This window comes from Delphinus delphis, chromosome 6 (genome assembly GCF_949987515.2).
Source record: "Delphinus delphis chromosome 6, mDelDel1.2, whole genome shotgun sequence".
Lineage (NCBI taxonomy): Eukaryota > Metazoa > Chordata > Mammalia > Artiodactyla > Delphinidae > Delphinus > Delphinus delphis.
The window spans coordinates 104,856,482-104,869,363 of record NC_082688.1 but is presented as its reverse complement, the minus strand read 5'-3'; the positions used below and the strand labels follow the sequence as shown (position 1 = coordinate 104,869,363).

At 39.4% G+C, this 12,882-nt stretch overlaps 1 protein-coding gene across 1 annotated transcript in view; it reads right to left on the bottom strand.

Annotated features, from left to right (window-relative positions):
- Positions 1-12,546, bottom strand: part of FZD3 (frizzled class receptor 3) — an 85,309-nt gene extending 72,763 nt beyond the window's left edge. Inside the window, exons 1-2 of the mRNA XM_060015236.1 lie at positions 12,446-12,546; positions 2,750-3,278 (exon numbers count right to left, since the gene is read on the bottom strand). Of these exons, the coding sequence (XP_059871219.1) occupies positions 2,750-2,938 (189 nt within the window). The 5' untranslated portion in view covers positions 2,939-3,278; positions 12,446-12,546. The remainder of the gene's footprint in view (positions 1-2,749; positions 3,279-12,445) is intronic.
- Between the last annotated feature and the right edge of the window lie 336 nt (positions 12,547-12,882).

Here is a 12,882-nt window from a genome sequence, read left to right as displayed (position 1 = left end):
TGCTGCAGAAGGATAGTGTGATGACATACCAAGGCAACTGTTCTTAATGCCACTGAACTGCACACTTAAAAATTGTTAGGATGGGGGAATTCCCTGGTGGTCCAGTGGTTAGGACGCTGTGCTTTCACTGCCAAGGGAAGGGGTTCAATCCCTGGTCAGGGAACTAAGATCCTGCAGGCCGCACGGTGCGGCCAAAAAAACCCAAAAAAGATTGGAATGGTAAATTTTATGTTATGTATATTCTGCCATAATTAAAGAAATCTTTTTGAGGAATATCTATAAACGCTACTATGGAATATCCAGGATATACTGTTCAGTGAAAAAAGCAAGGTAGAGAAAACAAACAGTATGACACTATATCAAAGGAAAGTGAAAGAATATATAAATATAGACAGATACTGTATAAACATTTTATATAATTGTTATATTATATTTATAATTTTTAATGGAAGAATAAACAAAAAAACTTTAAAAAAAGACTACCCCCTAAGGGAAGGAAAGAATAAGGTGGAGGGGAGAGGGCCAGAAACTAGACTTCTCTGATTGTACCTTGTCCTATATATAAAGTTCTGAAACATAATTATAAAACAAACTTAAGCAAAAAAAAAAATTTTAAGTCATTCTTTAAAATCAAAATGAAACACAAACCTGAACTGTGTATTGAATTAAACCAAACAGAGAAGTACTTAAGTAACTTAAAACACAGTAATCTGACTGTACATCCTTGGTGAAATACATCCCTCAGGACTAAAAGAAGTAGAAAGAAATCTAAAACTGCTTTCAGTAATTACATTGTTAGTAATAATACTGCTATTATTCTGAAATTATATAATGTCTCTATATAATAAGGTTTCAGTATAAGAGAAAAACAAAACTAAAATTTTAAACTGTTAAATAAAAACTCTGCAATATGATTTAATTGCAAGTATCAGTATAAACTCATGATGTACTTTCTTTTTAAAAAAAGTACTTCCTAGCTCTGTCTATGAAAAGGCCTAAAAATGACTAACCTAGTATCAATAAGCGTAACACCCAGATAGCAGTCCGTGAAAATCCTTTCCAACTAAAAGGAACTAGTGCTCCCTAAAAAACCTGATAATTCAAGGTCTAAGGCAGAATTTTATGAAATGAGGTTAGATCATACCAGAAAGCAAGGAAGCTATTAGAAACCACTAGGGTAGTGTCAAATACACTTAGGAGCTACCTTGAAGCAGCTCCCACTACCAAAGACAGAACAATTTGAGCCCTAATAAAATAATAACTGCAATGGACTGAAACACATCAAATATGGTAAAAATCCATGAGTTCATAATGATACTTAAAAAGAAAAAAAAGAAAAAAGACCTCATTAGTCACTTTTGAAAGATTCTTGTGAATCAATTTATTATCCTAAAAACTAATAAACAAAGGAAAACAATCAAGTATTTATCCTTTCTTATAAAAACTGAACACAAGAGTAACTTAATAGTCCAATAGTCAAAAAGAAGAAGTTTCTGTTTATAAAGTAGTCTGGTTGAGAAATGAAGAATGACAGAACTAGAATATCACCATTTTGCAAACCCCTAATAAAATTATTGACCAAAGAGATGATCGATGGCTGCTAAAATTACAAAGAGTAACAAGCAGACATTACATGCCTACGAAGTATTCTTTCAAAACAAAAACAGAGACAGAGGAACATGGTAAATAACATCACAGGGATGCAGTCTGCAAAATAAAACTATGAGAAATAGGGCAAACATACTACAAGAAAAAAGGGAGAGGGGTAAGGGAAGGAGAAACTATAAACTGTGACATCAATTGAATGCATTGCATGAACTCTGATTTGAAAAGTCAACTATAAAATAAACTGTGAACTTCTAAGAGTAATTTAAACATTAATTGTATATTTGATGATACAGGTACGATGTTTACATATTTTGAAAGAGTCGTTACTTTATAGAGATATATACGGAAATATTTATGGATGAAATTATGGTGTTTGGGATTTGCTTTAAAGCAACCCAGGTGGGTGTGCAGTCATAAATGAAACAAGACTAGCTATGTGTTGATAACTTTTGAAGCTGGATGATGGGTATATGGTGTTCATTATATCACTCCATACATTTCTATCAATATATAACTGAAATTTTCCATAATAAAAAGTTACAGGGAGGGACTTCCCTGGTGGTCTGGTCGGTCCAGTGGTTAAGACTCCGCCTTCTAATGCAGGGGACACGGGTTTGATCCCTGGTCGGGGAACTAAGATCCCACATGCAGAAGGGCATGGTAAGACCAGGAAATCACTTTAACTATTTAAGAAAATTCAGATACTGTAAACCACCAGCCTAAGGCTGAACAAAAGAACCCATTTTCAAAGTCATGTTCCCTTCAATATTTAGTAACTGAATTATGAGTACTATTAGTATAGTCTGTTCTTTAAAGTTTTATTAGCAAAAACAGAAAAGATGTAATCATATCATAACTTGGACAATTTTAAACTTCTGAATGGCTATTATCTCCCAAGTTCCAGTGCTTCAAATTTCTTTATAAAATAATGTCTGAAAACTAAGATGAGTAACATTCCCCAAACATGAAATCTTCAATCCATTAGAGTTTGAACCTAAATACATAACTTTTTAACATACAAGATGTAGTTAAAAACAACATTATTTTCCTGTTGTCTATCAGACACATTCATTAGCTTGGTTAAACAGGGTAATACAAGAATCATTTTCTACGACATGTCAAATAATAGATCAAGTCTTACCTCCATTGCTAAAGCTGCTGTCTGTTGGTCATAATGATTCAGAAGATTAGGCATGAAGGTAGTATTATAAGGCAAATCTTGGCACATCCTCAAGGTAATAGGTTCACAAGAAAACAAACTGTGCCCACCTATATGCCTCACAAACAAAGTCAAGGGCCACAGAATGAAGACGATCCAACTCACAGCCATGCTTCCTTGACTGAATGAGAATCAGATGATCAGGCCTACTCAATATGTATGTTAGATCTCTGTACACTTGCAGGTCTCAGCTTGAAAGTACTTCTTCGATCTTTCTGTTAAGTTCTTCAAACAGAAATACTCTTTGCACCGTCAGAGGTTTGTTAACTTGGTCTCACAAAAGGCATTTGTTTTTGGTTTCACAATATGGGAAAATGACATCATCTTGCCTCTTCTTTTCATTTTATTACATAGGGCACCACTTGGCCAACAGATCAAGTTGATCAACCACATTCCCAAACAACAGATTCCATCTTAGGAGAAGAGCTATTTCTTCCCTTGACTGAAATATCTGAAAAGAAATTTTTTAAAAATGGGAGAAATTAGTCATTTCCTCTCAAAATATTATCGACTTGATATTAAAATCTTTGATTAGCTCAGTAAAGTTTCAGGATACAAAATCAGTATACAAAAATCAGTTGCGTTTCTATACACTAACAATGAACTACCAGAAAGAGAAATTGAAAAAAAAAAAAATCTTTGATGAGAGATATAATACTGACCTAATAGATAAAATACATGGGTATTTCATATAGTATAGTTTTCCTACTTTATCATTTATGGTACAGATATACTAACATAATACATAAACAGCATTCAAAGGCAAATTTTCTTCCCTCAGTTACCTATATAACATATCGTTTAATTTCCCATCTATGATGGCAATTTTTCATTTGTCACAAGACATAATTGATCCATTTTGAAAAATCTGTATGCCGTTGTCCTAAACTTTATTTAAATATCTGCCACGCTTATAACCTAAGTTATTTCATTTAAATTTTATTATATGTGTTTTAATCATTAATAGTGCAGTTTTTACATTAAATGATTTGGCAGATGGTATCTGTGAAAGATGTAAAATATAAATAAATAGAAAGATATGGATTCAAGCCTCTTTATAGCTCTTTGAGTCACTTCACTTCTCTGAACTCAGAACTTTCCTTCCTGAAAATAGCACCTCCCTAACAAAGATGATTTATGAGTGAATTATGAAGTAATACATGTAAAAGTACTCTATAAAAGGTAAAGCAACATCAAACATTAGGTAGGTTTATTGCTGAATAACAGCTGATACAAGACTACTATCAACCAATAATGAACTGGCAAACAGAAGATTCTAAAAGTAGTATCAGGACATTTTCCCAATATTACTTCATCCTTTTAGACAGTACAAAAATTTAGTACCATAGATGTAGAAACATTTGACCAACAAATGCTTCATTACACACAGCCAAGTTGCAGAGACTAGAAATCATCCCTAGAAAGTTATAGCAGGAATAGGAATGATTCCCAGTTATAGTTTCTTCCAAGTTGTAGAATCTTTGACTTGACACTACTTTTCCAGGGGTAAAAATATGCATCTCATTTGGGGCTGGAAGGGTATAGGTGGAGTGGAAGGCAGGTCTGGCAGGAAAAAAGCATATACTAAGCTATCATACTTTCATTTGGTTTCATAATGATGTTAAATTTGCTTTTATTTCATTTTGTTTCACAGATATTAGATATTTGTTTGCGGTAGTCAGCCTAGATTGAGAAAACATGAAAAAGACAGGTTCAGAAATTCTCAGAGACCCGGGTTAACAGACAACTTAAATATATACTAGGGCCCGTGACAGCTTAGACCTTGAGACCTGGAACTGGGTTGGCTTAAGCAGGGAAGGAACTGTCCTCTGTCCACTGACTATCAATGACTGGGACCTCTGCATCCCAAGCTTTAATTACTAGGCAGAAAAAACTATTTGGAGAAAGTAAAGCAATGGCTGAATCTTCCCAATTTCTCCCCCTAGTATTTGGTCTTGAGTAGTGGACGGGAAAAGGAAAGTCTGTGGCCTCCAGAATTAGGAACACTAAAGATACGAGCAAACCTGTCCCCAAACATCAAATCTCTCTAATACTTACATCTCTAAACCAGAAATATTTGCAAAAGCTTCTGGGCCTGCCATATTTTTTCCTCCTTCAAGTTGGTCCCAAAACTGTGATGTCTGGCTAAAGAAAACTGATAATAAACACAGTCATTTATATTTAAGCTTAATTACCATGCAGCACAGTAACAATTATGCATATCATTAAATGTGTCAACCACTGAAAGCTTTATTTGGTTACAGTATTAAAACATCCATATAAGTTCCATCTTTGTAGTTTGCTGCTTATGTAGCATGTTCATCTGCTTGCAATTAAAAAAAGTTAAAGGGGGGCTTCCCTGGTGGCACAGTGGTTGAGAGTCCGCCTGCCGATGCAGGGGACACAGGTTCGTGCCCCGGTCCGGGAAGATCCCACATGCCGCAGAGCAGCTGGGCCCGTGAGCTATGGCCGCTGAGCCTGTGCGTCCGGAGCTTGTGCTCCGCATTGGGAGAGGCCACAACAGTGAGAGGCCCGCGTACCGCAAAAAAAAAGAAAAAGAAAAAAGTTAAAGGGAACATTGCTCCCTACTGAATATGTATATAACAATAAAAATTTCAAAAATTTCACTTAGACTAATCTATTTTTCAAGCAGTATGGGTTTCAAATATATGGTTCAAAGAAGACTACCACATAAAACTTGAGGAAGAAACTAAGTAATAGCTCATTGGGTTTTTGAAACTAGATGAGAAACCCCCTTATACTTCTGCCTACTCTATTTACTTGTTTTTCTCTCAATTATTCCTTTTGCCTCATTTACAAGCAAGGCTCCCCACCACCTTACAAAAGTGCTTTCCTTTATGTACTACGACATTCAAATTTTCATGTATCAGGACATCCCTGGTGGCACAGTGGTTAAGAATCCGCCCGCCAATGCAGGGGACACCAGGTTTGATCCCTGGTCCGGGAAGATTCCACATGCCATGGAGCAACTAATCCCATGCGCCACAACTACTGAGCCTGCACTCTAGGGCCTGCGTGTCCCAACTACTGAGCCCACATGCTGCAACTACTGAAACCCATTCACCTAGAGCCCGTGCTCTGCAACAAGAGAAGCCACCACAATGAGAAGCCTGCGCATTGCAACAAAGAGTAGCCCCTACTCGCCACAACCAGAGAAAGCCCACGCACAGCAACAAAGACCCAACACAGCCAAAAAATAAAAAATAAAAATTTCCACATATCAAAACATTTTTGTAAAATTATTATGTTAGGCTGGGGTATAATCTTAATACATCAAGAGTAGTTTATGATTATTAAAATAAATAAGAAAAAAAACCAGTGGAATGCCGTGAGACAAAAAGAAAAATAGGAATAGTAAAAATCTTAAAGAATGTATATTTCCCCCAAATCAGAGGTGCCCTAATCTTAATGTGTAGCAGATTCATAGATTCCCCCATAAGTCTAAGAAATTGGAACCTCTGGAAAATGATATGCATTCTAATGATTATCTCAGGTTCTATTACAGGTGATCTATAAATCATATTTTGAGAAATGCTATCCTAAAATAGAGTAATTTAACAGTATAGGATATTTGTACATAATTGTGTGCTTAGCAAAAGTAATACATAAAATGAATATTTTAAAAAGCAAGTAAAGAATACTTTAATAGAAAAATGGGAAAAAGACATAAATTTACAAAAGAAATATAAATAGCCAACAAACACATGAAAAGATATTCAACTTTACTACTAAAAACATGTGAACATGATATATAACATTTTTTCCAATCAGATAGGCAAAATAAGAATAACAGAACACAGTATAGTAGAGGGTGCAGGGAAAAGAACATTTTCAACATTCCAACACTTTCAAATACTATAGGTTTTTTTTTGGCCGTGTGGCTTGCGGGATCTTAGTTCCCCCACCAGGGATTGAGTCCAGGCCATGGTAGTGAAAGTGCCTAACCTCTGGACTGCCAGGGAATTCCCCACTTTCAAATACTACTGGTGGGAATGTAAACTAGTTGGTATTTCAAAAAAAACAGCTACGTACATCAAAAGCCCTTAAAATGTGTACAATCTGATCCAGAAAACCTATTCTATAATTTATTCTAAGAGAGTAAACACAGGGACTTCCCTGGTGGCGCAGTGGTTAAGAATCTGCCTGCCAGTGCAGGGGACACAGGTTTGATCCCTGGTCTGGGAAGAACCCACATGCTGCAGAGCAACTAAGCCCGTGCACCGCAACTACTGAGCCTGCGTACCCTAGAGCCTGTGCTCCACAACAAGAGAAGCCACCACAATGAGAAGCCCGTGCACCGCAACAAAGAGCAGCCCCCGCTCGCCACAACTAGAGAAAGCCCGCGCACAGCAACAAAGACCCATGCGGCCAAAAATAAATTAAAAAAAAAAAGTAAACACAAGTACACATGATGTATAACCAAAATGTTAGTGCAACATTGTTTATAAAATAAAAACCAGAGGCAACCTATAAGTCTACCAATAAGTAACTGGTTAAACTATGGTACAACCAATACATGATATACTCACTAAAAAAGATGAGCAGGATCTGTACACGTTGACGTGGTAAGACAGTAACAATAAGTAAAAAATAAAATTTAAAAATGTTTTGCAAAACAGCATATATATATATATATATATCACTTCTGTCAAAAAGATACATACACAGAACAGAATAAAACTATTTCAGTTGTTTAAAAATAAAATATTATAGGGAATTCCCTGGCAGTCCAGTGGTTGGGAGTCCACACTTCCACTGCAGGGGGCATAGGGTTCCATCCCTGGTTGGGGAACTAAGATCTCGCATGCCTCGTGGCCAAAAAAACAAAAACAAAAAATTATAAATAAAATATTATAAATGCTAAAATTTTATTTAAAAATCTGTCGTATATTATTTGTGTATGGGATAATTTAACTCTGCTAAATCTATAAATGTGTGCTGACTGGCTGACAAGAATACTAGCTGAATCACTGATTTATTGGCTGCTAATTATGCAACAAGCCAAGGGACACAAAACTGTCCTACTGGGCTTCCCTGGTGGCGCAGTGGTTGAGAGTCCGCCTGCCGATGCAGGGGACGCGGGTTCGTGCCCCTGTCCGGGAAGATCCCACATGCCACGGAGCGGCTGGGCCCGTGAGCCATGGCCGCTGAGCCTGCGCATCCGGAGCCTGTGCTCCGCAACGGGAGAGGCCACAACAGTGAGAGGCCCGCGTACCGCAAAAAAACAAACAAACAAACAAAAAAAAAACCTGTCCTACTGTAAGTACTAAGAAAAGCAAAAAACTGATGATCAACACAGTATGAGTCAAAAACTGATTTTCAATACTGAAAAAAATCACATCACTTATCAGCTGAATCAAATGTTGTTATACACAGTTTTAAAAAAAACTTTTTTTTTAAAAGAGAAGATTCGGGACCCCAAGAGATACTGCCAAAATATAGCAACTCATTAAATAAAGGTTTAAAGTCCTTCTGGCATTCTTACTGATATTATATTTTTTTACTATAAGAATCTGCAGAATCTCCGCTGAATAAAGGGAACTGCTGGATTAACATAACTGGAGTGAACAGCCTCAGGAGGCAGGGCCCAGTAAAAAGTGAGCAATATGGCAACAGTTGTTCATGCCCTAACCCTGAGAAAAGAGGCACATTCACTTCTCTACAGAGCAATATAACATGGAAAACTGATTTCAGATTAAGCTACTTGATTATCATTTCATCACAAAACAAAAAGGAATAGATACATTTAAACATACACTTTAATTTTTAATTTTTATCAATGTGTAACATCAGGAATCTGGTATTACCCAATTTACCAGTTTTCTTTTGATGACAGAAAGTAAAAGCCCTTAAAATAAGCTGAGTATTTGTCCTGAAGAACAGCAATAAAGGGGATGCAGTCTTGGAAGACTGTCTTCCCAGGCTGGCTACAAAGCCAGACCCAAAGAACTCAAGTGGGAAAAGCAGGAGATGGCAACTGTGAAGAGGAAAGCAGGCGGAATCCCAGAAGAAACAATGACAACAGTGGGCCCTGAGGGCTTGTCAAGAGGGTCCTACGACAAAAGATTATGTTCAGCAATTCTATTCCAATTCACACTTTCTGTACAGAAAGTGATCTGGTTCATCATTCTCAGTTTAGATTTAATTTTCTTGACACTCTATAAATGTAGATAACATTTTGCATTTCCAATTCAGAAATACCATCTAAAGGTTGCCTCAAACACGGTGGCCACAATGGGAACAGGAGAAATATTCCTTGTCTTTTTTCGGAGGAGTTTTCCAAGAATGCATTACAAGGATTAGCAATGACTACCTCTAAAGAGTTTCTTCTCTCAAGTAAATTACGGTCTTGTTGGAGAGCAAAATATACATTCAGAGCATACTCACTGCTCTAAGTGTTAGGTTCCTTTTCCTAAAACCCATGTGGTTTTTGGCCTTTTGTTTTCCATATCTTATTACTTAAAAAATAAATTCATTCTAGAAATACTGTTTCCTGGTTGCAAAAAGAAAATTTATGCAGCTCCATATTTAATTCATAGGTCCCAGATTCCTATTAATCTCAGAGTATCTCCTTCCTACTTCATCTCTGTAATTTTTAAAGTTCATCTTGTCATCTCCTGATTACAATGGATAATCTAATCTTCCAGTGTGCTGAGTGATATGGCTTAGAAAGAAAAACAAACACAGGAAAAACAAATACATCTAAGTTCAAAATTTAAATGAATGGTAAGCATCAAAATCCAGTCCATTTTACAAATTATACATTACTTTTAAGACTAGAGAAAGCAGAAGATCTTTTAAAATGAATCTAAAAACAAAACTGGAAAGTTAAAAGATAGCCATACTCTGGACTAAAAAAAAAAAAAAATCAGGTGACATTCCAGCCTTGGCTTCCCTTTTCAATTAAAATTTGTTCAGAAAATGGTCTAATATCAAGCCCCTGATTTTTGTTTTCCCTTTAGCATGGTTGTATGCTTTGACTATAAAATTAGTTCAGTGAGATAAAATTTGGGGACCAGGATTTTTTTTTTTAAGCCGACTAGCCTAGTTATATTTATCTCAACCTTCATTTGCAGTGCATTCCTTGGATCCACCAAAACTGTCGCTAGTTCTCAGTATAACAAATTGGAATTCAAAGAGAGATCCATCATTTTTGATGCAATAGTCAGTTAAAATTGCTTCCTAGCCAATGAAGAGTTGTTACTCTTCAAACATTTATCCCTAGCCTTATTAAAAAATAGCCACTATTAAAAACCTTCATTTCTTTCCTCAAGACCCTGCTACACATCTTTTCGCAAACCTACACTGAACAATCTCTCGAACATATTTCAAAGTCTTGCTTTTCATTTGCACTGTTGCTCTTTACGTGGGCAGCTGCAGCTTTAAGCAGCCCTAATTCTAGAGTTTTAGGGGTTAAAAAAAAACAAACCTGAGGCCAACACTGCTCTCCCCTGCAAAAGAAGGTAAAGATGTGGTAAGAACTGTTTCCTACCACCTGTCTCTTAAAGAAAATAAAGTCAATAGCAGCCTAACATCAACAAACTAATATGCTCAGAATAAGTTTTCAGTATAAAATCTCATATTACTAACAAATATGAAATTTAAGTTGGGGAGAGACATTTTTTTCCTGTCAAGTGGGAAACAGAGGACTTATTGTGAGTTAAAGACTCCCCTCTCTTTGCCCAATGATGAAGCTTTCACATTGTACTATACAAAGAAAGAATGTGCACTTTACTATTATATTCCCCTAAATCCTCCCTATTTCAAATATCTCAATTATAGGACTCCCAAGAAAAAGCCACCTAAATGTTCAAAGCACAGAATAAAGCTCAGAGGAATACAGTAGCTAAGATGAAAAAAGTAATGAAAGAGTCTACGGTCCTTTCTTCTTTTATTAATAGGACACTGTGGTAGATTCAAGAGAGATGTGGAGGTAGAGAATATTAGTGGATGAGAAAAAAAAAAAAGTAGGAGGAAAGAGAAGGTAGGATGGTAGGCTTTACTAATCACCTTCTTATTTTCCTGATAGTTTCAAAGCCCTTGGGGGGTAGAGGAGGAACATGTTATTGCACTAAATAAAAGGCAACCCGGTAAGAGAAGGGCTGCATCTCAATTATCTTTTATCTTCAGCTCTATCCTTGCAAGCCTGCCCCCTTAAGCTTTTACACCACTTTCCTGTCTTATTACCTCTATGCTGTGGTTTGGTAGGTAGTTCAAGCAAATGCTTTTTATTTTTTTTCCTGGAGGAAAAAGATGGTATTGATTTGCTTAAAAGTACGGATGGAAAGCATTATCTTGAGGAGTAAACGCTTCTTAATAACAAAACTACTGATTTATCTATTCTTTTGACTGTCAGCACACCGCTAAAGGCTAAAAGAAGGCTGAAGAGGGAGGTAACATCCCCAATGTCAGGTCTTTGTTTCCTTGTTCTTGCGGTACTGGCTTTGCCAAGTAACCCAATTCCTGTAAATAAACATGACAGGTCTATGAGAACTACTTCTATAAAATAAGATCTTGTTTGGCTGTTTTTATATAGCAGTTGTCCACTTCCATAGCTGCTAGTCTGCTCTGCTGCTCCATCCTTTTAAATTTAGAAGGGAACCAAAATTCAAATTTTCATTTTAATTATGGGCCAAAAACCGGACCTCTTTCCTACAGCAGATATTTTGCAACTTTAAGTTGACTCCTATGCCTCAATTAGTGGCATGTGCTTTTGTTCTAAAAAAAAAAAAAAAAAAAAGGAAAACAGAAAGAAAAGAAAAAAAAAGAAGCAGCCGTCTTTCTTTCTCTTATTGAGGAGGCACCTAACTCTTCAAAAGCCTCTAGGAAGCTGCTAAAACGTCTTGAAATATTTTAACAGCAGCTTTATTTCAGAGGCTCTGGATGAACTGCCCCGCGGTACCCCAGGGCAAACACACGGAGCATCAAAGCGGGCAGCGGGGGAAGCCTCGAGGAGGGAGCAGCAGACTTTGCGAACTGACTGGAGGGCGGGGAGGGAACAACTTTTAGGACTGGAAACAGGAGGCCGGTCAGATGCTGAGACACCGCCCGGGCCCGGGGAAGCCTCGACGCGGGTCTCGGGCGGACCGCCGCGCCCCGACGCGCAGCCCTCGGTGCATTGTCCTCCCCGCCGGCGGCCGCGCCCTCCACCACGCCCCGGGCGGCCCCGGAGCGCCACACGCCCCCGCGGCGCCCACCGAAGCGAAGGGCTGGGCCGGGGTCGGCGCGGAGGGAACGCGGGCCACACTCGCACAGGTTGTCCGGCGCGAGCTCGGGACCGCGAGGGTTAATCCTGTCCGCGGGCATCTGTCCGCCTCAACCCCCAGCCCCAAACCCCGCTCCCCCGCGCCCCGCCGGCCCGCCGCCCACCCCGAGAAGCTCCGAGACACCCCGCCACAGCCCGGCACCCAAGGCTTTTGTTTCGGCCGCGACGAGAATAACGATCCCTGAGGAGGAGCTGCCGGGGCTGCTGGTGGCTCCTCGGCATAGGGTTAGACAGAGGAGCGGGCAGCCGCGGCAGCACCTCCTCGGTCCCCACACTCCCCGAGCCCTCTTCCCGCTGAGCCGGACGGGGGAGCCACACGCTCCGGGACTCACCTCACACCTCGGGGCCGGGCTCCTAGGGGGGCTGCGGCGCCGGCCGTGGGTGGGCGCGGGTCCCTCAGGTAAACGTAGCGAAGGAGGACCGCCAGCGCGCGCCTCAGAGCGACCGCGAGCTTTCGCGAGCGCCGCGGCGCGCGGCCAGCGGAGCGAGCGCGCGCGCGCACGCACGGCGCAGGCGCGCTGCGCACGCGTGGCCGAGCGTTCCCATTTTGAGCCCAGCTGCTTGATACCCGGTCCGCTCGCCTCGTTTTTCCCGGTTTCGAGCCGCTGGTGGCGCTGGCGCCTCCTACCCCCTGCGGTGTCGTTCCGAGCTCTGGAAGCGTTTTTCTTAAATAACCCCCTTTGCAAAGCCATCCCTCTTGTCCCTGCTGAGACAGCGCGGCGACTCTCATCTCTCAACCCTGGGATGCTAGTATTGCGAGACTACCAGG